The sequence below is a fragment of the Cyrtonyx montezumae genome, unplaced genomic scaffold (genome assembly GCF_038088225.1).
Source record: "Cyrtonyx montezumae isolate F1298 unplaced genomic scaffold, pur_monq_1.0 scaffold_0, whole genome shotgun sequence".
NCBI classification, from domain to species: domain Eukaryota; kingdom Metazoa; phylum Chordata; class Aves; order Galliformes; family Odontophoridae; genus Cyrtonyx; species Cyrtonyx montezumae.
The window spans coordinates 4,330,500-4,357,792 of NW_027071824.1; the positions used below are offsets into that span (position 1 = coordinate 4,330,500).

Below are 27,293 nucleotides of genomic sequence, written 5' to 3' on the forward strand. Positions count from 1 at the left end.
AGTGCTTTTAATTTGTTACTTGTTTTGTGTCACCCTCCCAGTGATTCTAGTGAAAAGTCCACAGTGACACAAATTTCTGTCTTTCAGTCAGATAATAGGAAATTTGGCCATCTCCTCCATGCCTTTGAAAGCTCTTTTTTGCTGTTGATTCTTACGGGCAGCTGAGTTGATATAAAAGCTTCCTTGGCTTCAGTTGTGGGGTATATAGTCTTTATTGTACTGTTTAGACTCTGAACTAATTTAGTTCCCTAGAAACAAACCAAAAAAAAAAGTTTTTTTTCCACCCTTGGAATACTTTTGTTCTGCTTCAATTAATTTAATTGGCTTAGTGAAGTAAATTGGCTCAGTGAAGAGCACTAGAGCTGGCACGAGGGAGTAGAGAGAAACCCTTACTGTTTTGGCAATGGTAAGCCATTTGTTGGCTCTGTCCTGTGAAACAGGAATGTCATGAGCTGGGTGGGGGTGAGAGCTGAAGTTTGGTATGGAGAGCTTCAGCTCAGTGAGGAAAAGGTTCTGGTTTTTTTTTTTGTTCTTTTTTAGTAAATGGAGTTTTGTCATCTGTTTTCCTTTGTGCTACTCTAGCCTTCTCAGTCGCCATGTTTTCTTTTGTTTTCTTTCATTTTGTATTTGCTTATCTTGCCTCTTTTGCTTACTTCCGAGTTCTTTGAGTTCCCCTCTTTAAACTGTAATCCTGCAGTTGTCTGATGCACCCTCTACTTCACCACTCTTGATTTGAGGGACAGAGTAATAAATTTCCCCTAATCAAATTTGAGGAAATGCTGGAAATGCTGTGGAAACTCCTTTTTTTATTTTTTTGCATTATTCCTAGTTTGTTTTCTTGTTTTTTTTAATTCGTGTTGAAACGTGTGTACCTCCAGCCACTGTGCAACTCAGATAAAAGTTATCAGTGTCATTTTGGAAGAGGGTTCTCCTGGCTGGTATCAGGCATTACTGTCTTTATTTTCCAGACTGGGGAGCTGAGGACAAAGATGAGCCAGTCTCATGAAGACAGTTTAACAAGCGTGGCCTGGAATCCTGATGGGAAGCGTTTTGTAACAGGAGGTCAGCGTGGACAGTTCTATCAGTGTGTAAGTTCTCTGTATCTGTCACACTGAAAGCAAAGCTAGAAAGAAACATTTTATTGCAGTCCAATGTGAGTTTTGAGGGTTTTTTTATTTTCTTGTGTGCATATATTAAAAATTAATCTTCACAGATAAGCTTTATAAAACAAAACTTCAGATCCTTTGGAATTCATGTGAGCAGTAAACAGATGCTAGTATTTCAGCAGCACTTCTCTTTGTATATAGTAGGTTGAAGGGCTCAAACGCCTTCACAGGACAATTACCTTGTGTAAGGGAGGATTTGTGGGCTGGAAGTTTTTGTCATAGCTGCTCTCGAAAACAGAGCATTAAAAAGTAGTGCCTTTTCCCATATATTTTTTTCATTCCACAGGATTTTGTATGTCACTTTTTAGTTTTTGCATGCTGTCATTGCTTAGTGTGAACAGAAATTTGAAGCCCTCATTTCGTAATTAGAGTCAATTTTTAGTTAGTGTTCTGCAGTCTCACCCCTACTCTTATTTGTCATCTGAGTTGGTGTCTGGAATGATGCTGCAGTGTGCAAACCTCACTCACTGCAGAAGTGAGCTTGCAGATTGCTCCCTGACATGAAGTACTTGCTTCTTTACTGATTTGATATCTGCAAAGAAGGGGATTTACAGCTCTCCAGGACAGATAGTTACAAAAGTCTTCAGTTAACACAAACCGAGTCCTAATTCATTAAGTCTTCTTCACTAAATGGTAAGATTGCTTTCTGTAGCTGCTGTATGAACAAAAGGTGAAAAAAATGTTTGTTGTATGACTCCTTCAGAAACCTGAGCCTAAAAATTTGTTTATCTATCTCTTTATTCATTCTGATCAGGATTTAGATGGTAATCTCCTTGACTCCTGGGAAGGGGTAAGAGTACAATGCCTTTGGTGCTTGAGTGATGGAAAAACTGTTTTAGCATCGGACACACACCAGCGAATTCGGGGTTATAACTTTGAGGATCTTACAGACAGGAACATGTAAGTACTGGGTTTTGAATTACTGGTTGTGTAAGAGGAAAATACAAGAAAGCTTTTGGGGGAGGATGAGAAATAAGTTCTTGGAAAGGTCTTAGTATTAAAAGGACAATAACATGGGATAGGAATTTGTGATTTCCAACTGAAGCTAGATTCATTAGATCAAGTGTTAGAAATAACTTCCTAAGAACTGGAGTTTTCAGGTCAGTGTTTTGGCATTTCTGTTATTACGTGTTGTGCTTGCCTCACATTTGTAATAATATATCCTGCTTTGAAATGAGGAGCTGTATTTGAGGCTTCGGGTCCATTTTGTCTTGGGATTTATCATAATTTTATGCACACTAACAAACTGTCGCAGACCTGGCTAGTACTGACATAGATACATATTATATTTCAAGCAGAAAATCAAATTCAACACTTTCTCTTGACATACTTTTTATCACGGTGCTGCATTACTGTTTGGAGAAGCATACTCTTAACAGTGATGTCTTTCAATTTCAGAGTTCAAGAAGATCACCCTATAATGTCGTTTACTATTTCAAAAAATGGCCGCTTAGCTTTGTTAAATGTAGCAACTCAGGTGAGTTTATGACAGTCAATGGATATGCAAATAAATCTCTTGGCATCTGCTAACTGCTTCTAAATATCTCGATGGAAATTGGAGTATTTGATATCAACCAGTTGTATTAAGTTTAATATGAAGACCTTACTGTCATACTACATTTATGAATATTCTCTAAGAAGGTAATCTTATTCTCGAGGCTGACTTTTTGAATTGATGTATAATGAAGGTTTTAATACTATGAAGAATGTACTATTAAATGTTATTATCTGGCAGTAACACAAAGAAACCAGGAGCAGCAAGAACTGTGGCAGGTGGACGTATCTGGGGGTGAATGGAGGAGGTGTTACGGTTGTGTAAAATGTGTGTATTTCTTTCTGGCTTGGGGACCTTGATTAAGAATGGTTTTCAAAATGGAAGGTGCTACAGCCAGGAGGTTGAAGCTAGCAATTTAGAATGTCTTTATTCTCTTGATCTAGGAACAGTATCAAAGTAGTCTGAAGTAGTGCACTTTAATCATATGTAAACTTTTTATTAAAAGTTTCAGAGGAATGCGTTGGTTAATGTTCAGTGGTTTAAAACAAATAATCTTCTGTACTTCTCATTCACAGGGAGTTCACTTATGGGACTTACAAGACAGAGTTTTAGTGAGGAAGTATCAAGGAGTTACACAAGGATTTTACACAATTCACTCGTGTTTTGGGGGACATAATGAAGACTTCATTGCGAGTGGCAGCGAAGGTAACATCATCCCTTTTGTACAGAAAACTGGAGTGCTGTATCCTTCCTATAGCTTATTTTTATCATGTTGTTAGCAGCTGTAATCTCTAAAATCAAGTAAATGGTTCATTAAATAACTCTGAGGAGCACAGAGGCCATAGCATACTTCAAGAAATAACTGTGTGCTAGCAGAAAGAATCTTTTGAGAGAATGGTGCTAGGAGAAAGCACTAATGAATTTGTGTTTTCCTCTAAAGCATCTGAACAGTTTTAATTAAAAGTGGGTGGAGTGTTGTTGAGGGTTTTTTTCTTTCTGTGGTGAGATGTGCTTATGGCTTGAATCAGAAGTACTACCACAGAGTAACTGCCTCATTTGCCTGTTGAAGATACAGGTGTGGTGAGGTGATTTTAATTTCATTTGGAGTTGCCAGCTGCATTATGAAGGAGTAGTCTCAAATTAAGCAGTTGTTGACATAATCTAGTAGGGTTTCTTAGTAATCAAAGGCATTGTGATGTGTTTTTATTCAACTTTTCTGTGGTGAGAAATCAGTTAATGGCTTGTGTCTTGAATTGATTCAGTTCTGTCACTGATGTAGTGCCATCACCTCCCACAGAAGTTACATGCAGTGCTAGGGATTACACTTGAAATATAATCACTGTGTAACTCATCCATGTTAGGAAGTGGGGCCAGGACATTACTGCTATCCTCTTTTAAAAAGCAGCAAATATCTGTAAAGTTTTTGACAAGGCCCACTGGTAAATGCTGACTGAAAGACACTGTCTCCAATCCAGTGTGAACTTCCTTATGGTTCAACAAGTTCTGTATTTTCAGTGCCTAAAAACTACTCAGCACTGGTTAGAAGCCTTACGGTGCCTTATTTAGATTTGTACTACTGAGGCTATTGCCTCTGCACAGTTTGTAATTGTTGTAAATGTGGGTACTGATGAAAACTCTATTTAAACAAAGAAACCAAAACAATGAAAAACGTAGTGGATGATGTTGTCATAACCTCTTATACTAGGGAGGGTGCCCTTCAGCTAGGTAGACTTTTTTTTCCTAATGCTTTAATCAATAGGGAGAAAATGAAGTTTTCTTTCTGAGAGGGAAATTGACTGCTGCCTTACTCTAGCTAGCGTATTTTTTCTAAAACAAAATACAGGCGTTCTGACAAGCACCAAAATACTGGTTTGTGTTTAGGCTTTGATTCTCCCAGACAGCAGAGGCTTGTGTGTCCGGTATTTAAGCAGTGAGTGAATTGTGTTGCTTGATGAATAGTGTGGATGAGTAGTTTCCTGAAATCAACCAGAACATTTGCACTAATACGAGTGTATATAAAGGTGTTGTACTCAAATGAGCTGGTCCAGCAGAAGACATTTGAGTTACATGTGATTCCGTGGTGCTGTTCTAGCAGGTAGGTCAGAAAGCAAGTTTGTTTTGTAGGGGGTTGGGATGAAGAGTAGAGTCTGCTACATCTCCAGAATGACTCGTGCATTAAAACCTTCCAAACAGATTAAAATAGTTCAAGTTGATGTGCTAGTACTAAGCAACTAGTGGTTGTATCATGCCAGTAATGTACACTTGTTCAGCTTAAATAGCTCTATTTGGAATTTTCCAAAGACTTACCTAGCAAGATCAACCCACAAGATTGTTAAAGGCTGCTCATCTGCTGTTGGGGGAGAAAATAAATTGCTTAGTCCTAAGTATTGTTGGTTATAAAACACAGTTTAAAAAAACTGCAGTGGCGTGTTTGACCGTTTCACTATTGCAGTTCATGTATGTTGCTAAAAAGAATTAAAAGCTTCCTATCACACAGTAAGATCTGTGGGATTGTTGATTGCATCTATTTGTGTTTGAATACAACTCAGGAGTTAATTGTTGTCAAAAGCAGAAATAGCTTGTAATTTGAGACACTAAGTGGAACATCTAAGTCTTTAGTAGCAAGATTTATTCCGTTAACTGTAGAGCTGTGATCTTATCTAGTGCATATTAATATGTGGTGGTTGTAAATATTCTAGTAGTTGTGATTTGTAATCATGTACTAATCTGTAGATGATTGTTTAAAAAAAAAAGTAATAAGGTAAGCATTGTTATTGGCTTATTTGCATTGTAGTCATGTGCTTTTCCCACAAGTCTTAAAAGGAAGCAGCATGCCCCTCAGTAGCAGATGTTTGCCCATACTCTCTTGGTCACTTTCAGAAGGAAAAAAACATAGTGCTGTTGCCCATTCAACAGATGCAGGTTCTATAACAGCGTTTACTTCTTGGTAACCGCTGAGAGCTCATGCGGTAGTGCTATTTGACATGACAGGTGGATCTGCGTAGAGCAATGTTTCTCATGTTTTTCTTTAATGCACGTTTTCTTTAGATCACAAAGTATATATTTGGCACAAGCGTAGCGAGCTGCCAATTGCGGAGCTGACAGGGCACACACGTACTGTTAACTGTGTGAGCTGGAACCCGCAGATTCCATCCATGATGGCCAGCGCCTCTGACGATGGCACTGTTAGAATATGGGGACCAGCGCCTTTTGTAGACAACCAGGATATTGAAGGTGGGTGTGTGTGTGTGCATGTCTGTTTTCTAATTGCTTAGGAACTGCTTCACTGGGTTTTCTTTGTCGTGAGGAAGTGTTTCCAGAATGATACTCACCTTTCTCACGTGGCCGTATAGGAAACTGTCACTGAGACCTCACTGTCACCTCAGCTACCTTACGCAGACCTCTTAAATGTTGCCCCTTGTGCTTGAAGTGCATGCGATGTCATTAACATTTAAATAATGCATTCTGAACAAACTGGAAATCATGTAATGATATTATAGAGCTTAGAGAAGTGTTCTCCAGAATGTGGAGGGAGTGAAGTTTTCACACCCTAAGAGCTGTACACAATTGATCCTTTCCTGACCTTCAGACATTATCTGTGTCTGGGAGAGAGCTGCATGTTTAATAAGTGCAGGTTTTTTCACTGTCAAAATGCATGTTCTCCCAGCTCTTCTTACCTACTCCTCAGAATTAATAGCAAGATGAAAACTAGGGGATTGCAGTGCAGCTTGTAGACTTGTCTTTTATGTCTTGTGTTGGGCGCTAAGAATGGACGTTAACTTCAAGGGGAGCCAAAGTAATCAAAGAGAATTCCATTAATTGTGAGCAGATAAATAAACCCTTCTAGTTCAGAATGTCCCTCAGATGAAAGTGGCTGGAAGTTGGAAGGATGCTAGGACTAAGGATCATCTCCTTTTCCTGTTCCTATGCTTTCTGACTGTTCCTAGCACTGGACTGGGTGGACCAGCCTTGCCAGTCTCATTCATAACATGTTGAACATAACACATAGGGACTCGGAGCCTATGCTCCAGATTGCTTAACTTATATTTGGGTTTTTGTTTTCTCAGTTACCTGCCTACTCACTTTCTTAGTTTCTCCAGAAAATGATTTAGTGAAGTCTATTAAAAAGTCTATTAAAAATAGAAATGATGAAAACAGGATTTCTCACAGCAGTGTGTCTACTAGAAGTGTAGGTGCAAAGGACATGACTCCAGCAATTGGGAACCTTAAATGGGTGACAGACAGCTTTGTCATTAGCATGGTCCCCTGGAACTTGAATGCAAATGTATTCATTTGAATGGGCTGCTCAGGGAGCTGGTGGAGTCACCATCCCCGCAGGCATGAAGGAACAGTTTAGGTGTTGTACTGAGGGATGTGGTTTAGTGAGAAATATCGACCATAGGTGGGTGGTTGCACTTGGATGATCTTAGAGGTCTTTTCCAACCTTGGTGATTCTATTCTATGATCAAGAGGTGATTTAATGCAAGTTAATCTTTACTGTGAGTAACAATATTTAAAATTGCTAATTTTTAGTATGGGATTTAGTTGCAATATAAGCTCCAGTAAGTAATGCATGCTTAGTAAAACATACGTGAATACACTGTGCTAATGTAATTATAGAAATGCTAACTGTTGATAAGATCTTGAAGGTTTGATTTCTTTCTCTTGTTTTTGTTTTTGCTCAGAGGAATGCAGTAGCATGGATAGTTGATGGCGAATTTGGAGCAGACGACTTCAGTTTAACTTAATTAGTCGTATTTTAAATGGCTTGGGATTTGGTGCAAACAAACATGATTGATAGCTGGACAGACATGCTCGTCATGAAAAAGAACCATTTCTGAAGCCCGGTTGGGGCCAAACATTTACCACCTTGCTTCATAGTAACCAGTCAAGATGAAGCACGTCGTTAGAGCGTTGTTGGACACCGTGTTGAAATTACCCCCCCATCGGTTGTGAAGAACTGTGCTACATTCAGGCTAACCATTGAACTCAGTATATATTTTTCCCTCCTGCCTTTTTGTCTGGCAGGCTACTGTTCTTGTTGCTCTTCTGTGTAATGAAGTTTAAATGCTTGTTTGGAACACTTTATTTAAGAGTTTAGGAGGCTTGATAGAAAGAGTGCTTTAGTCTGAAGAGTATACATTGGATAGGAAAGTATTTCCTTCTCTTGTTTCTCAAATCTCTCCGCCTTACTTAGCTTGAGATCTTTGCAGCTTGGTTCATGGATTCTAGCCTTGCCCGTTGCGCAGTATATATAAATTGAGATAAACCAATGAACTATGTCAAAAGCACTCTCAATATCACATTTGACAAAGTTTTGTACTTTTCACATAGCTCGTTGCCCTGCAAAGGGGTTAACAGCACAATTTTTTAAAAATAAATTATTTATAGGATTAAAATGACTTCATTTGTATACATTTGGAATTAAACCAATGCAAGAAGAAATGTGGAATGTGGTATCACTGATGCTCTTCCAGAGTGTCTTGACACCCAATCAAAAGCAGTGGCTGGAAGGAGCTTAGGCAGCAAAGCTTGTTTCAGAAGGAGAAACTCACTGTCCATATGGAAAGATAAACTGTATTATTTAGGGAAACAAAGAAGTGTTCAGAATATGCCAGGAGAGTAAGAGCTTAAACAAGACAAGGTCTTTTTTTTTTTTTTTAATATATAAATATATGCAACAGAACTGCTAAAAGGTAAACTAAACCTCAACAGAAGAATGTGCTGAATCCTTTCTTTGCAAAGTCAACGTTTTGTAAAAGTAATTAACATTCAAATCATAGATAACTTTTTTGCAAAGGAAAACTTTATTATTTGCTAAACAGAGTTTGAGAGCATACTTCTAAGTTTGCAGGCTTAAAAGTCTCTCCTGGACCTTGTTGCAAGCTGGTGCTGTGAACACGTTAACACTTTTTGGAACAGTTCCACTAATATGCCATGTTTAGCAAAAAGAGTCATTTATTATTGAAGCTTTTTTTTTTTAATAAACAGATGGCCTGGCATCTCTATGCTTCTGCACTACACACAAATTCCTTGTGGGATGGCACTGGATTCTGTTCCCCACCTTGGGTAGAAAGGTAGCGTTGGTAGTGCTCTGAAGTAACGAGGGAGCAGGAGAGGGCACGCCTCCAAGGACAATGTGAATGGAAGTGTGAACTTGGAAATATAATAGATTATCCACGATAATCTAGTGACATTAGCCATGTGTGGTAGAAGGGTGAGGGAAGGTTTGCCTGAGTTCCTGGGAAGAGCAGCATAGCCACTTTGATGAATGGGAATGTGGTGCTTAACATAAATAGTCCTTTTTTTCTTCCCGAGAAAAACAAAGTTCAGCAGGTCAGATTTCTTTTTTTAATTTCCAGTATTTGGGTGGGTTGGCTCGTTTGTTTTTTTTTTTCCCTTGCCCTGTGTGTAAATCTGCAAGATTATTAAAGGTTCTGATAATGTCGTTGAAACCAGCTCGGAGTCTGACATACTCACATTTAGTATCTCCAAAATGAAGTAGGAACTTAACATTCTTACCTTCAGTTTTGTTCCTTTGTCTTAAGGTGAGTTGCTGAGATAATCAGCACTCCCTTGTGTTCTGGGAGTATGTATGTAAACTGAAGCCTACAAATCAGCTCATTTTAGAGGAGCTGTTTCTGTTGCTAGTTGGACAGTGTAAGATTAATCAGCCTTGCTCCTGTGGCGTTGGTGTTGCAGGGAAACAAAGTTTTCCTAAGGTCAGTTCTTAGTAAACCAAGCTTCTGGGTTTAAAAAAAAACCAAAACCACCATAAACAGTGTTTTCCATCTTCAAAACATGGTATAATTCATAAGCAATGCTAGCATGAGGATCTTTAGAAGTTTACCCCTGTTTTGTCATACTCTGAAACTGGTCTTTAAATGAAGTGTTATTTAGGGAGAGTAAAGGGGAAGGAGAACAGTGCTGGGTTGGGTGTCTCGTACAAGAGTCTGGCACTACTTGCTTACCTCATACTCACTGGACTTCAGTGGGAACTTCAGGCAGGTGTTGAAGGCTGGATCAAAGTCTCAAGTTTAGACTGAAAGTCTCGCATGCATTTCAAAAGGCGTTTTTCATGTGGTGAGCAGTACCTAAACCAAAGTGAGACTCCTTACCTGGTACAGGCTATGTGTGGGTACGTATGAGCTGAGTTCTACTTTCTACTGCAATGCATTGTAAATAAAAATTGGAACCTAGTACTTCTGCCAAAAACTGACCTCTTCTGGAGTAGGTATGCATGTGTAAAGGATGCTTCAGGCGTTTAGAAGCAAGTTAGGGAGAAACATGTTCTGAGATCTCTGCTTTAATTTAGTTTTGTGGTGCAACTATGCAACATAAAGGAAGGCTCCTTTGTCATACCGATGGCATTCTTTCCAGTGTCCAAATCACACCATATTGCATAGATGTCTGTTTACACCTGGTGGTGTGCAGAGATGAGAGGAAGGAGAGAGTGGTCTTTGTTTTACTGCAGTACTTGGTACACTACAGAACCAGTGGTAGTGAGAACCATTCTAACCTGGCAATTAAAAACCCAGTCTGTTTCTGATGTGTCCTGTATTCACAGTGTGTGAATCAAAAATTACCAATACTTTTTGTGTGCAAATGATAAAATGAGACTACGAGGGGGTGGGGTTGGGGGGCAAAAAAACCCAAGCTTGCTCATTTGCAACACATTGATTTCCATGTGCTTAAAAACGTCTGTAGGGCTGGAGTCAGGCTGGAACAATGACATACCTACAATAAACGCTGTGTTTCTGGTGAACAGACCTATGATTTTAGAGAGGAAAATACTGTAAGCGTGTACTACTCTTCCTTTGGTAAGCTCTTAGCTTAACATTGCTGCAGTAGCCACAGGTTTCTGTCAAGGCAGATCTTAAAAGGAAAAAAAAAAAGAAGTGGAAGCATTTTGTTATCTGAATGCTCGTTAGCTGTTCAGGTAAGTAATTTTCAAGGCACAATGGAGCACAGAAGGGAAAAGAAGCGGTGATGCTAGATTTGTCCTTGTTGGGGTGGGTGGGGCAGTGAGGGGACATGACACCCTTGTTTCAAGTTCTCTGTATTTTCTCAAGTGCTTCAACTTAAAAGTTGACTTCATTTTTAAGATTAGAGCAAAGGTGCAAGGTAGAAATCTCTCCTGATCTTACCAGTTACTTCTCATCTTGGCTTCAAACAGGTAATGTCGAGTAAAGCTCAGAATGCTTGGGAGTTTGTGTCTAGTTGTATCTCCTTACGCTGACAAGCAGTGCTCCCATCCAGAATCAGTTATGAAGGCTTCCTTAGTAGGAAATGAGAACTCGTATGATTATCTGTAGTTTGAAGGGGAAATGTAGACCCATACGGGAAGGTAGAGGAAGAGGAATGAAGATAAAAAGCTGGACTTACTGACAAACTACTGTAACTCAAGGGGGAGGAGGAAGAATGCACTTTCAATAGTTTGTCCATATTTTTTTAACTACAAAACACGGCTGTATTTGCTAAACGGTTTTCTTTTTGTTGTTTTTGTTTTCTTTGAGGCAATTGAGGAACATCCTTCCCGTAAATAGCTAACCTTCCTTTTTACCTCCTCCTGTCTTTTCCACGTTGGCTGGAGACCGTTTCCAGCTGCCATATTTAATTTCGAAAACTCTTATTTTAAGGATATTCAGAAAAAAAACAAAAAACTCATTAACTCTGACACTTTTTTAAACAGGGTGGACTTAATTGAAGTGCGCAGTGTTGAACTGCTGCTGCGGTAGCTGCCTCTAGTTGTTGAAATAACCTGTAGACAAGTTTTGTTTTCTTTCTGTTTGTGGATCCAGGTTATCTGGATCCAGTAAGAAGTCTGTGAGAGTGTTCCTCCCATCCGGTATGAATGTGTGTGCGTGCGTTCCACAAACAGACATAGAACCCAATGTTCTAGGTACTTGTCATGTCTTATTGCATACTTTAAGTGGTGCGTATGTGAAGCGTCCTCTGACCTGAAGGTTTTGGTTAATATCAGTATATTTTTATAAATTGGAAATTCATCGTGCCCCATCTTTTTCTTAAACGTTTTTCATCGTTAGGGTCTACGTGCTAGATTTGAATCTTAACATTTTTAGGCACAGATGGAAAAAGTTATTGGCTCCTCGAAAACATATGGGACAAAACGGATCCTCAAAGCATGTATGTACTTACAAACCAAGCTGTAGAGATCAAGAAAAGAACTTTATTGTTGATCTCAAGATTTCTAAGTTGTCAAGATTTATATGGAGTTGTGGTGGAACTAGTTAACACTTAGAGCTTTTGGTATGTAATGACTATTTGCTATGGACTGATATTAAATGTTTCAAAGGATTGCGTTCTTAAACTTTCTGGATTTTTGTTACTCTCCTCGGATTATATTAAGTAGTTAAAATTTCTTTGCTATATTACATTAAAAACATAAGAACTTTGGGTCTCGTATTTATTTTCACTTGTTTTACTAATTATTTACAGAACACCGTTTTAACTTTTTTATTTTATAAATGTGTAGTATTTTAAACATATCTTTACAAATTGTTCAATCGGAACTACATTAACTTCTGATTTGTTTTTATTAGGATTTTTAAAAGAAAAAACAATACACTTTTTCCATGTTGGTGCACAGCACTTAACAGAAATGTTTGTATTCCCTTTCTTTCAATTCAATAAACAGAATAAATAACTGGAATGAATAGTTCTTAGTTTCCTAAACCTCTCTTACGTGACTGTCAGTGGGATGTTCATTTCTTGACCATTAATTGTCATTTTTTTTCTACGTTTGTAGCATTTTATCTCTCTATAGGAGAAATCACTTGTGACAGTTCAGCTGAAGATGAATTCTCTTGCTGCTGTGTGCAGCTCCCCAGTTTTTGAAGCCTTGGCTCTAATCTCCCCCCCACTTCTCTTTCTGACTGTGCATTAAAGCTGCTCAGTGTGCTGCTTCTGTGCTTATGTACATTGTTGAACATCTGCTCCTTTGAGGCTGGATGAGGGCCTCCTTCCTTAATGCTGGACCTTGCTCAGGTATCCTACAAGGGCTGCCGACCATAACCCATCTATACCTACAGTTCTTTCCTGCATTAGGAAGGTGCTCTTACAGTACTTCTATTTCTTGCTTAGGCTTCTATTACAAACTGCAAATCAGGGGCATCTTACCTGACATTGACTTTATCTTGAACCCACTCCTCACCTGTTGCCTTTTTTCTTCCTTCCAGCTAACCCTGCATTCTTGTTTCCCCTCATAACTTGCAGGATAAAGTTGAGGTGCTATTGTGTTCTGTATGTACTGGTACTGCTGACACTGTAGTTCAGCTGTAGCTAGAGTTCTGCTAAATAAAAGCTGTACCTAAATTTTCCTTCTACTTCCTGTAGGTTTTCACAGAATCACAGAACTGTAGGGGTTGGAGAGGACCTCTGGAGATCACCTAGTCCAACCCCCTGCCAAAGCAGCTCCCTAGCCCAGCTTGCACAGGTAGGCATCCAGGCGGGTCTGGAATGTCTCCAGAGAAGGAAAGAAGTTTTTTGTTTTGTTTTTTTTCCAACTGTGGTGAATTGCATTGAGGTTTTTTTAATCCTTTCAGCTTCTGTTTGGATTAAAAGAAAGGTCTTTATGCCATCTCGTTTTATTAATATTTATTCCCTCGCTTAGAGGTTAAGCCGTGTATACATAACTGTGCCTTAAATGCAGCTGCAAACAGAACAGGCATGCTTTATCCCTCTCCAGGCTCTTGCTTTTGCTGCTTTCCTGGGGTACTAGTGTTTATAGAAGAGTTGCTAGATTGCAGACCCAATTCAGCCATAAATTATCCATATGGCAGATAAAGGAAATCAGGTTTTTTTGGCTGTTCCCCACGACCACCCACACACACACAGTTGCACCTGTCATCCTACATCTGCCTCTGCCTGGTGAGAATTATGAAGGAGAAACAGGTATGTGATTTCCAAGAACTGTCACATCTCAGCATAAATAAGATGTAAAATGAACTGAAAAATAAAAAACAAACAAAAAACCCACTTGCCAGATTAGGTTATTTACATGAATTAATGTAAAGAACCTCTTCGGTGACCACTTCATAGTTAGCTGAAATCCAAACTCCACGGTAGGGTATTTCTGTGCTTCACACCTTGGCCTACGCTTCCTGTGCTTCTTGATGTACTCTTCTGCTATCTGTCATGTGTCACAAGAGCTTAAGCCCTCTGCTCCTTACAGAAAGATGGCAGCCCCAGTTGTTGCCTCCTCTTAAAAATGTGTGTGTGTGTATATACGTAATATGTAATGTTCTGAAGATTAAATACTGAAGTTTGTACACCTCTGCTCTTCTGCCACCACCTCTAATGCCATTACTGTAATATAGGCCAAAAAATAAGTCTCTTATTAGCATTTGTGGAAAATGTTAGGGAGCTTCTTGTGAAGCAAAGAATAAAGCTGTACCAGTACTGAACAGATAGATATGCTCTTGTGAGGTAGTCAGAGTTTCAGGCTGATCATTAACCCTCATATAGAATGGTTATTAGGACTACCACACATCCTATTAATTCCACTGGTTACTGTACTGTCACCATAATATAGAACTGCTTTAGATAAAATGAGAAGGTAAGGACATTCATTAATAGAACAAACTAAATAATCAATAGTTCACAACCTTTCAATGAATTGAGGGGAAATATACTATCTTATTTTCAATTAATCCCTCTCTTAAATGAGCTACATTTTCACTAATCAGTTTGAGTACTAACATAGTATCAAAGCTAACTAATTTATAGACTGTGGGCAAGGAAAAGAGCTTAATAATCTAATAACCTTCAAATGCTAGAGTGCTTATAAGTTGTAGTCCTCCGACTCTGTTACTCAGGCTTTCACAACTATTATAAGTCATTAGAGAAGAATGAACAGAGGATTTATTTAAAAGTTGCCATTGATGAAAAGTGTTTCTTGTTTAATATTTGACAACAGATGTAACTGTTCTTGTGGGTCTGTTGAGGTTAGTAATTCATTTTTGAGGAGGAAAGTGGAGAAGAATCCACTGTAAAACCCTTCCTGAATTGAGGCACATGCTAACCCCCTTTTTCTTTTCTAGATATTAACCCTTTTCCTTACCCTTTCTGCCCTGCTGCCATCCCAGAAGAAACACTTCACTAGACAGAGGCAAACAAGCTTTTCAAAGTGAGTGGTATCCTGCTTACAGGATACATTACAGCTTACATTGACCTCCTAGTAAAGTAAAACCAATGTAAGTATAGATATGTTTTGATTTTTTTCGCAGGAATATAAGAGGCTGAAAGATAAATATGTTAAATTGTCATTGCTTACAAGATAGCTTAAATGGCAGGCAATTGACTACAAAAATTACTGAGTCTTCTCTTCTGAAGTGCCACTTGCTCTCTCCTTGTTACAGACCTACATCCTCTCTGGGGTTCACCTTTACAAGGCAGCATTTCCTGGGATTTGGGTTTGCATGTTGTCAAGCAGAACTGGTGTACAGCTGCAGTAGCTATTTCCCTAGTTATTTTCTAACAAGCATACTTGTCAGTAGTTTTTGACATTTGTAACAGCTTAACTTTCATAAATTGAAGGCCACGCTTATCCCAGAGAAACACTGAATGCAGGTTAGCTAGAGAAGTTGAGTTTCAGTGCTGTCTTTTTGCTGTCTGATCAAAAAAGACCCAAGCTGTTGCACGTAGGGTAAGGCCAATACACTCTGCTAACTGCGGCTGTACAAGAAAGAAGTACTTAAGAAGGAAAGTACTTAAGAAGGAAATGCTCATGAATTTTAGGACTTAATTACTCACATATTTGAAGTACTACACTTGACATGTACATTTCAAGAAAATCTTTTTATGTGTATATAAAAAAGATCAAAGATAGTTGTTGGATAATGATGGTACAGACTCAGGTTTATGTACATAGCACTGATGTAAGAGCTGCACAAAAAGAATGTAAACTTTTGTGTCTTTGAAGCAGAACTGCATCAGAATTGCAAGGATAACTGTTACAGTTTAGCAGACCACCTCCTCTAGCTAGATGTGTTCATGATTCACCTCCTGCATATGGCTACAGCAGGTTTACAGAGCAGCCATGGCCTCTGGATGGCCTTATGTTCTGCTTCTGATTTTTACTTGATGCAGAAGGTCATAGTGAATTTAAATAACAAAACAACCATAGAAGGGGGAAATTGAGCGTTACTTGTTTTACAGGTTTTACATTTATCTGTAGCAATACAAGTTCTTCATTCTTACACACAAGTGTCACAAAGCAGCTTGAGTCCCTCCTGACAAAACACTTGGTACAGCTGGGGGATGGGAGGAGAGGGATGGGAAGTGAGAGAAACGTAAATTTTTTTCCCCAGCTTAAAAGGTAATGGAGCAAAATGAAGTAACACAAAAGGTGTGCTAGTGCTTACTTTGAAATCTATATTCCAAGGGCTGCTTCAGCCTAGGCTTTACTTGGATACCTGGACAGCCAGAGACCAGAACTCCACTTAAATTTGTTCTGCATCTAGTACTACCGTCCACCTGAGCTGCTTAACTGTGTATCCATCTCACCATTTTATTCCTTTAAGTTCAGTTTTCTAAGCAAGGATTTCACCTTACAAAAAAGCAAAAGCACTTGGAGTTATTAAAAAAAAAAGAAAAAGAACAAAAACAACAGCTACACAAATCCAATGTCTTTTGGAAATATTTTATGTTAAAAATACAGAAAAATATTTCTTGTTCAAAGAAAAATATACTGCATGATGCCACTGGTCTAGGTATGTTCGGTAGGTGTCTGTGGCTCCATGAGCAGTCACTGGAGTGATGACCCAATTTGGCAGCTAATGGTTCTTTTTCAACTTCTCAATCATTTATCAAAGCCAGAATCATACTGTGATAAAACAGAAAACACGAGACCAGTGTATTACTGAAGCACGTGCAGGTAGGAACAGCACTTGATTCTGTAATAGGAAGTCAAGGCAGCTATGGTACTTGCTTTATGTATGAAGGACTGCAGTAGAAGAAGAGCAGTTCTTCTCTGTGATAGAAGGTAGCCCCATCACAGAACTCATCAGGTGTTAACTTAACCTGATGAACTTTATTTTCTCAAATAGAGCTTCTGGAATAAACTTGGTCCAAGTCTAAATAGGCCAGTTACTGTAAGTGCTGAAATCATGCAAGTCTGTATATTGTATTTATCACTGTTCTGAGATTAAGAACTAGTCTGACTTTTCAAGCAATGTTTGATCAGAAAGAATAAAGGCATATAATAAGCCTGCAGCTGGCAGTCAAAATATATCACTGAATCTTAGCAGGATGCAAGAAGACAATTATGAATATCAGCAACTATACGAGCGGAACAGAGGAGATAAAAATAGCTGGTAGATAATTCCTTTGTTCTCTGAGAGCAGTTTTTGAAACTAACCTGTAAAGGTACATGAAGAAACAGAGCAGATGAAAGCCTAGCTTGATCATAGCTTCCTTCATATGTGACTTCAGCTGTCCTCGGTTGTGGATCTCTGTGGGATCAAATACCCCCATGTTTCCACTTGGCACCATAATGAACCTGAAAGAAAAAAACACACCAAGAACAGATAAGTAGGGTTGTTAAAGCACCAGGGAGTATCAGGTAATAAGAAAGGAAGACTTCAGATGAAAGTCCTCTCTGTGCAAAATGTTGTTTGCAGTTAAGTAAAAGGGAGCTTTATTAAATTCTTCTTTGGGCTCAGGATATTGCACATAGCTCTGCCACAACAATCCACAAAGAATTGGGGGACAAGTAGTGTTATAGCATTAGCCCAGCTTCCTATGCAAAAGTAGGAGTTTCCAGTTATAGCCAATGCCAGATCACTTTAATTGCTGTTTGTGATTACTCAGTGTTAAGAAGAAAACATCCATCCATGGTGAACAGATGTATTAAATGAAAGAGACTGAATTAAGAAAGAGTTAAATTACTTAGTTACCAAAAAAGCAAGATGTTTGTATGTTATCACAAATTCCAATGGTCAAAACAAGATAAGACGAAGGATCTGCATATTCAAACACACCCACCTGGTGCTGGAAGTTTGCAGCTCCTGGTAACAGGTTTAGACTTAATTCTGTTCCCACTTGATCCTAGCTTAGTCATTGACACCCCCTCTCTTTACCATGTTCAAACTATTTTACAAACCACTATTTTTCTGACTGTTGTATTATTTGTCCTTTAAACAACTGAGGCAAACTTAAGTTTTACCCCAAATCATCAGATTCCTTTTCTAATACTAAATACACTTGTTTCTATTAAGCTACAGCATCCTATGGATGAGACAGTCCTGGCTGACATTGTGGGTGAAAGTCCCTGATCCTCAGAAAGGAGGCAGGATTAACAGCAGAGGCCTAATTAACATTTTGACATCTTCTGTTGGGATAGCCAAAGTATCATGTTGTCATATTAATTTACTAAGTGTATTACACATCTAGAATTGAGGAAATAAACCTGGACTTCAGGGTACTGTGAATGACAAATACTGTGAATGACAAATATGAAAGCTGTCAATTCAAAAAGACAACATTCAAAGCTTACTACCTGAAGTATGGAAATAGTCATCTCTGTATCACTAGACCCAAGAATTCCCCGGACAGGTGAGGGTGAAAAAAGGAGTGGCTACTTTATGCATTAGGGTAAGTGAAAGGAAGCAGCTAAGGGAAGCTAGGATAAGAAATTTTCTCAGCTTCGAAGAAACTGTATTCACGAACTCTAGTGTCACTGCAGAAACAAGCTATCCTAACGAAAACACAGTAACACTACACTCAGTAGCAGACACCAAAGGGAGCATCAGCCATTTGGTTCAACAGTGTTGCACAAGCATACAGCTGTACACACAGGTGGCCAAACAAAACTAACCCCATGTGGGCCTTTAAGCAACGTTCCGCAATTAACCACCAAGTGTCTCGTGTTTCTTCAACCAAGAAACATTTGAAACATTTGAAACCTTTGCTAGAAGCCTTTTGCAGAAAAGACATAATTATGTAGTTATATTACCATAGAACAATCAGGATAACGGGAAAAAAATCTCTTTCATAAGAGCTACAAAACCTCCTGATTTATTTAACCAACAACCAAAACCATCCCTTCAAACAGTCAATCCCAGCAGGCGTGGGGAAACGAGAATTACAGCTAACTTTTTAAGTCTTACACTTTTGGTCTGTTAACCGATAGCAGTACAGTGCTTGATTTGCCACAAACCCATACTCGGTTTCATCAGCATAAACATCCAATAGGACTCAGTTCTCTGCACATCAGGCGATATCACACGTTTCTACACAATAGAACATGTTTGAACTCACCACCCCAATGTTGCCACATGCAGGGCTCTACTGGGAAGCAAACCATTCCAAGGTGGCACACAGCTCAGTGTGCAAAGGGACCTGTACCACCGACAGCCGTCCTAAAGCGAACAATCCGGAAACCTTTCCAAATACAGCAGGCAAAATGGTGGACCACAAAATTCAATCAGGTAAAGCAAGTGAGGGGAAGAAACTGAGCTGTACACAAAGGTGGGGGCTGGGGATAACCAGTCAGATGATCTTATAGCCACCAGCCAGGCTAAGCACTTTTGTGCTGCTATCACTCTCAGACACATAGGTGCAGAATGAAAGACAGTAGCAACTGTGCCTGAAGCAGTACTTCGTAACCCCAACTAACATGCTGTTTTTTCCTACAAACGTGGGAACTGTTCACAAATCAAGATTTGAGATCTTGATTTAGAATCTGCTCATTAGAAAGAATGCAAGCAAAGGCCAAATCTTCACATGCTTTACTCTGCTGTATTTCTTCCAATATTGACTGCAGAGAGGAGAGCCTCTTTAGTAAGATCTGTGGAGACTGTTAAGAGCCCAAAAACATTTCATTAAGACATACTGTCTTCATGCTAGCCTGAAAGCTGAACTAGTAAGAGTGAATGAAAAGCACACCAAATTCTTTGCACTTACCGATATATATTCCACGTTGCTATTGGCAAATTAAGGAGGAAGATGAACCAGTGCAATGAAATAAGCATTAATACAGTGACAACAGCATGGCCAATCACTTCAGGGACCACCCACTGTAAAAAAAAGAAAGATGGAAAATAGAGTTAAGTGGACAAATGTAAATTCCTTTCTGAAATAAAGATCTGCATAATTCAGTTCTAACCATATCAAACTTAGAAAACTTACAGAGGCATGTGATTTCAACACAACATGGGGAAATTAATACCTTCAGTCAGATTCCTTATGAGTAAGCCAGAAATCATGCCCTAAGGTTTTAAAACAGAGGTTCTATATTTAACATGGTGATTTCCAGAATGAAACACAGCAGCCATTCAAACACAGCTATATTTCACAAGCACTTAGGAAAATAAGAAATTACACAGTGCTCATCTGAAACCATCACAGAGAACTCTTGATGCAGGAATGAAAGAAGCAGATAACTCAGATCTGCAGAAACGGGACATACAAACATCTTCAGGCATGGTATAAATAAGAACATGGACCAGTATGCAAACAGACATGGGTAAAGTGGGTCAGCCCTAGCAAGAACACATTTTTGGCTTGAGAGTATCCCATAGTGTTCTCTTGTATTACAAAAATACCTTTAAATCAGAGCAAGCAGACATGTGGGAAGGTCATACTGATTTAGCAAAACAGTTTCAAGCAGATTTGATTAAAATTGATCTTTTTTATCTCAGCAAAACTCTCTACTGCTCAAGAGGTTTGGAAGTATACACAAGCATCAAAGAAAACTGGTGTAAGGTTCCCAGAATTCAGCCAAGAGAAGACATTGCTAATTGATGGCACATGCACACAGAGGAAAGCTGGAAGGCTCTGTGCCTCTGTGTCAGAGCACTGAGCTCTGACAGCCAGAACAGCCTTTGGGGACTAACTTACTGACAGACAGGGACCTGACAAAGACAAATAGACTGAAATAAAGGATAAACACTTTGATTAAGTATTGCCAATCCAGGCTCTTCAGATGTACATCAGTCTCTGTTATTTGAGATGCAGAGATGACAGATTGCTTTCTTAAACCCCGTGAAACGCAAAGAATAATCATTTACTTTATTTAGCTTTGAACAGCAAGACCTCGCATTAATGTAGTCGCATTCCAAATCTGACAGTGTAATTATCTGAAGTTAGCAATAAGGAAAAACTGTGCGGTAAGTCAGGTTACTCAAACACTCAAAGGAGAGGTTCAAGTTGGAATCAGCAAAGGGCTCTGCCCCAGAGGGCGGTGGGCACAGCTCCAGGGCTGGAGTTCAAGGAGCATGTGGACACTGCTCTCAGACATAGGGTTGGGATTTTGAGTGGTACAGTACAGAGCCAGGAGCTGGACTCAGTGATCCTTACGAGTCCTTTCCAACTCGGGATATTCTGTGGTCCAACATTTTCACGCAGGAAGCTGCTGAGAGCCCTGTGCTCTCACTGCAGATCGCCAATCCTCGTCCAACCTGCATCCAATCCACCACAGGCGCATTTCCATCAGCCCAGCGCAGCGTTAGGCCGAGCTTCGCTATCAGCCTAAATCACTTCAGGCCGCTTTTCTACCGCCAGCTATTGGACAAAGTTCAGCTGAAGGCCGACAGCAGAGCAGGGAGCGGCACACACCATGTTTTCAGCTAAAAAAGGGCAGAACGGGCAGCGCACCCCCACATAGAGCCACTGAGGCCTGCGTGGGCCACCCCACGTGGGCCACCCCACGGGACCCCCCCTCTCCCACGGGCCTCCCCCCGCTGCAAGGCCGGGCCCGCTCCACCCGCAGCCCCTCGCAGCCGCCACAGGGCCCGACCCGACCGCAGAAGGATACGAAGTAAACGGAGAGAAAGATGAGCGCGCAGCAGTCGATAAGCGAGAAGATGAAGACCACCGACTCCATCCCGCCGCCCTCTCCCGGCCGCCGTACGCTCCCGCCCCGCCCAGCCCGGGCCTCGCACGCCCCGCCTCGCCCCGCGGTACGCCGGGAAGCGCAGTCCTACCGGCCGTGGGGGGGGACACGCGTGGCGGCGATGCGGAGCCGGCCGGGCTCCTTCGTGGACCTGCGGCTGAAGCAGCGCGTGAAGCAGGTGCCGTGCGCGCGCATCTCCCCTCAGCGCTGGGGAGCGCGCCGGGCAGCGCGCCGGGCCGGGGGCGGAGGGCGCGGGGAGGAGAGGCCTCGGCGTCATGTTGCGCCGCCGTTTTGGCCTTAGGGTGCTGCTGAGCGACCGAAGGAAGGGAAAGGAGAGGAGAGAAGGCGCGGTTGCCTCCGCAGCTTGCCCGGGGTCCTGAAAGCTTCGATCGCGGCTCAGAGCTTGTGGGGCTGACGGGTGAAGTGAGTGACCAAGGTCTGATTGGCCTCGTGTCTCGTTTCAGTACCTGGCAAGCAGCAAGTGCGGCCACTATGTGGACATCGGGATCCTGGCCTCTGACCTGCAGAAAACCTACAGGTGAGCGAGGATCCTTCCCCTCTGCTCTGCCCTGCTGAGGCCTCATGTGGAGTATTGTGTCCAGTTCTGTGCTCGCTGGTACAAAAAAGACAGGGATCTCCTGGAAAGAGTCCAGCAGATGGCTACAGAGATGATAAAGGGCCTGAAGCATCTCCCTTATGAGGAAAGGCTGAGAGACCTGGGTCTGTTCAGCCTTGAAAAATGAAGACTTGGAGGGGATCTGATCCATGTCTATAAATATCTAAGGAGCAGGAGGCAAAGGGTCGAGGCTGGACTCTTCTCAGCAGTGTGTGGTGATAGGACGAGGGGGAATTGGCCACAAACTGATGCATAGTTCACGTGCATGGGAACTTGTTCACAGGTGATGGAGCACTGGCACAGCTGCACAGAGAGGTGGTGGAGTCTCCTCTGGAGATGTTCCAGACCCACCAGGATGCCTACCTGTGCAACCTGGGCTAGGGAGCTGCTTTGGCAGGGGGCTGGACTAGGTGATCTCCAGAAGTCCCTTCCAACCCCTGCAGTTCTGTGATTCTGTGATCTGTGTCTTTATATTCCTCACTCAGGATGCAAAACGTATCACTTTGTACTTGTGTGCTGTCAAAATTCTAATTTTGTTATCTTTGTTAATTGCTGAGGTTAATTGAAACAGTAAGATTGTTTCTGCTGCTGATATGTCAAATAACTTACATGATATCATTGTGTTAACTTCATAACTCAATTGTTACTGAGCAGCTAGAGATGCATTACAGCATGTTGGTCCTTACCCTACGGAGCTGAAAATACAAGAGAAAATAGCACCTAGATGCAGGCAGATGAGGTGGCTGCAGGATTCCACAGAATAGTGACTCTTGCTTAGCAGGACAGCCAGCCCTGCTGAATTATTTGTCACCTGTTTCATTGTGGGGGGAAAGGTTGTATTCCAGCAGGTCGTGGATGGATGTGGGAGTAAAGGGAGCTAGAGAAGGTTATCCATTTATGTTTGCACATCTATTTTTTAGTGTCTTGTCAGAGAAAGGGTGACAGAACAAGGGGAAATGGCTTCAAGCTTAAAGAGGGTAGATTTAGGTTGGCTATAAGGAAAAAGTCTTTCACACTGAAGGTGGTGAGGCACTGAAACAGATTGCCTAGAGGTGGGTTGATGCCCCATTCCTGAAGATTTTCAAGGTCAGTCTGGATGGGGCCCTTGACAAGCTGATTGAGTTGTAGGTGTCCCTGTTCATTGCAGGGGAGCTGAATTAAATGATCTCTAAAGGTTCCTTCCAACTCTAAGGCTTTTATGATTGTATGAAACTCTTGCCCCAGATATTTAAGGGTCCTGGTGTTTTGTTTTTCTTCCGTCAGCTATTATATTAAACCAAACAAAATGTTCTCTCTGTAAGTGAAAGTAAAAACTTGATTATGTTTGTTTGCAGTTAAAGATGCTCACTGAATCAGGTTTTCTTATATTGATGTTATTATATATCCCAATTGTTCCTCGCTGGGCTGTTCTTTCCAGGATGTAGTCCTGTGTCCACATGTTCTTGTGTGAATTAAAATAAGAAAATCAGTAGTGTCATTGTGAAATAGAATCCCTTGTGATCATCTGTATGTTGCTGTCTCTGTATTGCTAAAAAAGGGCTTAAGTAACTTTTACTAAACACTCCTCTAGAAGCCAAGGTATTCTAGTGTTCTTTTCATCTTGGTGATTGACCTGTTCTGGGCTTAATAAAAAATGATCATGTGTTCAGGCTGGTTTTTAATAAGAATTTGTGCAAAAGTTTTGCTATCAACTTACAGAGCATGACATTTTTTATTTTATTTTTTTACAGCACTGAATATGGACGAAGAAAACGAAATGCTTTCAGAATACAAGTTGCAAAAGGTAGTTCTGTCAGTATTGTGTCCACGGTGCCAGATTTTTTGGTTAGACTTTGGCTGTCCTGTTAACGTGTTTAAACTTTTTCTTCAGTGTTTGGAATAATCAACAATGAAAAAAAAAAAGATGATTTAACAGCGTTAGAAGCTGAGCATTTGGCTAAAAGAGCAAGGCATGGACACAAGAGAAATGAGTAAGAATTTTTACCATTTTACCACTTTAGCACTGCCCTTAATATTTGACTCTTCTTTAAAGCTTTCTGTCACTGTATAATGAAGTTTTGGTAGTTTTAAGGTTATGTGTTAGTCCTTAATTTCCTGTAGACTTGTCTTTATCGGGAGCTACTTGTACTTAATTGAAGCATTTTTTCACTGAAGACCAGCATATGTTAAAGAGTACATTATCTTTGCTGTGGTAAATGTATGGCCCTGAATTACTGGTTATCCTTATGGCTTCCTGATAGTTTCCTATATGGTTAACTTCCTTTGTTTTGTTCTTAATCTTTGATGAGTGTGATAGATATTATCTAAATCTGGGGGAGAAGACTACAGGAGAAGCTATTCAGAGTAAATCACTACTAGCGTGGAGGTTGGCATTAAGATTCCTAACTCCTAAATCTATGCATAGTCTCATGGACCATTCTGTTTTCTAACCTGTGATAAATATCAAGGCTCTCAAGGGCAATTAAGACATTGTAATCAGAAGGACTGCTATAATTCAATAGTGATATCCTGCAACTTCCCTTGTGCTAACCTTGGTGATTGTGTGGTTTCATGGTGAGCTGTATCACATTGGTCTCACATCCCTATCTTTGTAGGACTGTCTTTCAGCTAGGTTACCACATTCATCCAACTCATTGCAGCCACTGAAAGAATGCATTTTTAGACTCTTCACAGTAGTAAATTTAGAACTTAATTTGGTTTTGCTCTTATCCTGCATTTCATAATTGCACTAATCAGTGTTGTGGAAATTGCATTTGTTCTGTTTTATGTGTGTGTCTCACTTTCAGTTTTTCTGTGATACGTTATGTTTTTGTCTTGTTTCATTGCAATAGGACTACAGGAAGTTCCACAGAAGACTCTGAGGATTATGATTATCCGGAAGATTTAGTAAGTTATATTTGATTATGAATGCTTGTATTCATGTAATGCAATTGTGTTTTGTGAAATTGCAGTGAAAGTTTAAAAATAGAGCTAAAAGGTGGCTAGTCTCTGGTAATAAAGGGAGAAGCTATGGTGGGGAATCACTCTTGAAGAAACTGTGCTGGGGGCCCAAAAGGGTTGGCCGTATGCTTGAAGTGATTGAAGGAACTGACACATCTGACTATTACTGAAATGATAACTGTCAGCTAACTAATGGGTTGTTTCAGGGTAAATCATAAAGGCTGTTGCAAGTTCAACCAGCAGATGTAGTTTTGTATGCAGTCGTTTGACTTGGAAATATACATAGTACTTTTTCCAGAGAAGTTAATACTGACTGATGTTTATGGAATACTTTTCATTGTCCTCTTAATATAAGTAACCCAAATTATAACCTATGTATTTTCTTTTAAAATACATGAATTCACAGTCTACAAATCATATGAACAGTTCCCTGATGACCTTATACAAGAAAGGAAATCCTGATTCTGTTCCAGCCACTCCAAAAAGTGAACCAATGGAAACCTCCACTCCTGTGCAAACAGCACCTCAAACAAGCACCCTTTCACCAGCATCTCAGGTTGAAACACGCATCTCTAAGGGTGGCTGGTTCATAGATAAGACTCCGTGTGGGAAAGACTTCTTCATTGACCTTTCTGAGGATGGAGAAGAAGATGACAAGAAACTGATTTCTGAGGTATTGTGTTTTACAGACTCAATGTGATCTAGGTAGCAGTATGGCTATACATTCTTATGTAATTTTAACAGGCTTTTGAAGGCTGATACTATGACCAAAAACACTGTTTGTCTTTGTGGATTTTTAAAATTACTATTATTACAAATATATGTGCTTTATTAAATGCAGCAGAAATCTTAAATAGAAGGGAAGATTGGCGTAAGCCTCGTAGTGTACAAATTTTTAGGTTGGTTTCTAAGGAGGATGGGGCTTAGGCCATTGTTCTGCTCTATCAGAAGTGATTTTTGAACCTTCTGGCAAATTTCAATCCAGAAGTTGAAAGACTTTCTTGCATAATTTTGAGGGAAGATGTAGTCCCTAGTAGTAGGGAGGCCCAATTTAATGCCCCCACTGGTGGAAAGGTAAGTGGAACTTAATTGTTATATGTTCCATTTGCCAGCGAGTGGTGTTACTAGTCACTGAGTATATGCCTAGCTGTAGCCATAGCACATGGCCTCCCTTAGTCAGTGGATAGGTTTCAGTGAGTCTGGAGAAATTTTTTTGGATGGATGAGGGTTGGGAAAGTTGAAAGGTTTGGAGATATATTCATTTATAATGCAGTTAAAAACAGATGGTACCTCCCATCTAAACATACTGCCTGCTTTGAGATTTCTCTCCAAGGATTATTGTTGTTAGTTAAAACTTTAGCTATTGGAAGCTCTATTTATTTGTGGAAAACAACATTTAATTTTATTTTGTATTTTGTTTTATTTTAATGAAGGAATAACTGCATTTACAGCTACCTTTTGAATATACAAAGTGTTCATTGAATAGGCAGATATGACTGATTATCCCTTTAGCCTACTAATACTGAATCCTTTTGTACAAAGAATGGAGGAAGTGTGAGATCTTCAAACTGTAAAAATGTCTGCAATGCTGTGTTTTAAAATAAATGTAATTGGACATCTTTTTTCTTCTGTATTAGTCCTTTGCTTACATACAGCTCACTTGGATCAGCACTGTGTAGTATTTTCTTCCAGTACTGGTGTCTTTCTTGTAGCAAAAATTGTTTGTGGTGGAATAAACACATTGATACAATTTTATTCATTCATAGTGTGGATTGCTCTATGGTGTGCAAGTGACTGATATAATTAGTTCCTAAAATATTTAAAAAACTAGCAGGCAAAATCTAAGTCTAAATAATGTGTATGTTAAGCACCATAGACACTGTGATGTTTTGTTCTTGGAAGGATTTGCAGGAATTCACTGACTGGCTGTATTATTCTGTTTTTATACACTAGAAACCAACAGAACTTTCAGTGTTGGAGAGTGAAAAAAAGAAGACGAAGGGTAAAAGAACAAAAAGGAAAAAAGAAGAATTTCCAGATGTAGATAAAGAAATTGAATCCGTCTTACTTAAGGGGAAAGGTGAGAAGTTATTTTTGGCATGCTGCTCTAAACAGAGGTGGTGCTAGATGACCATGGAATCCATTACTAGAGAACTGTTACTTTTCTGAGGTACAAAGAAGTGACTTCAAGTGTATTCTTAAGAACCTTAGCTTTTATGT

At 40.0% G+C, this 27,293-nt stretch overlaps 3 protein-coding genes across 4 annotated transcripts in view; 2 read left to right on the forward strand and 1 right to left on the reverse strand.

Moving 5' to 3' along the window:
* The window catches only part of WDR26 (WD repeat domain 26), a 28,777-nt gene extending 19,354 nt beyond the window's left edge, over positions 1-9,423 (forward strand). The window contains exons 9-14 of the mRNA XM_065738059.1: positions 969-1,088; positions 1,921-2,066; positions 2,565-2,643; positions 3,237-3,366; positions 5,710-5,895; positions 7,347-9,423. Of these exons, the coding sequence (XP_065594131.1) occupies positions 969-1,088; positions 1,921-2,066; positions 2,565-2,643; positions 3,237-3,366; positions 5,710-5,895; positions 7,347-7,372 (687 nt within the window). The 3' untranslated portion in view covers positions 7,373-9,423. The remainder of the gene's footprint in view (positions 1-968; positions 1,089-1,920; positions 2,067-2,564; positions 2,644-3,236; positions 3,367-5,709; positions 5,896-7,346) is intronic.
* Positions 9,424-16,308: 6,885 nt separating this feature from the next.
* Positions 16,309-21,544, reverse strand: CNIH4 (cornichon family member 4). The gene is made up of 5 exons (XM_065738184.1): positions 21,440-21,544; positions 20,694-20,762; positions 19,588-19,700; positions 17,042-17,182; positions 16,309-16,507 (listed from the first exon to the last, which is right to left on the reverse strand). The coding sequence occupies exons 1-5, from the start codon at positions 21,506-21,508 to the stop codon at positions 16,480-16,482; spliced, it is 420 nt and encodes a 139-aa protein (XP_065594256.1). The 5' UTR covers positions 21,509-21,544; the 3' UTR covers positions 16,309-16,479.
* A 52-nt stretch (positions 21,545-21,596) lies between these two features.
* NVL (nuclear VCP like) overlaps positions 21,597-27,293 on the forward strand; it is a 28,892-nt gene continuing 23,195 nt past the window's right edge. The window contains exons 1-7 of one of the 2 annotated variants that reach the window (XM_065741266.1): positions 21,597-21,695; positions 21,982-22,055; positions 23,864-23,916; positions 24,004-24,103; positions 24,965-25,019; positions 25,480-25,746; positions 27,027-27,153. In XM_065741266.1, the coding sequence (XP_065597338.1) occupies positions 21,639-21,695; positions 21,982-22,055; positions 23,864-23,916; positions 24,004-24,103; positions 24,965-25,019; positions 25,480-25,746; positions 27,027-27,153 (733 nt within the window). In that variant the 5' untranslated portion in view covers positions 21,597-21,638. Of the gene's footprint in view, positions 21,696-21,981; positions 22,056-23,863; positions 23,917-24,003; positions 24,104-24,964; positions 25,020-25,479; positions 25,747-27,026; positions 27,154-27,293 lie in introns of those variants that run through there. The other variant, XM_065741342.1, reaches the window with a different exon arrangement.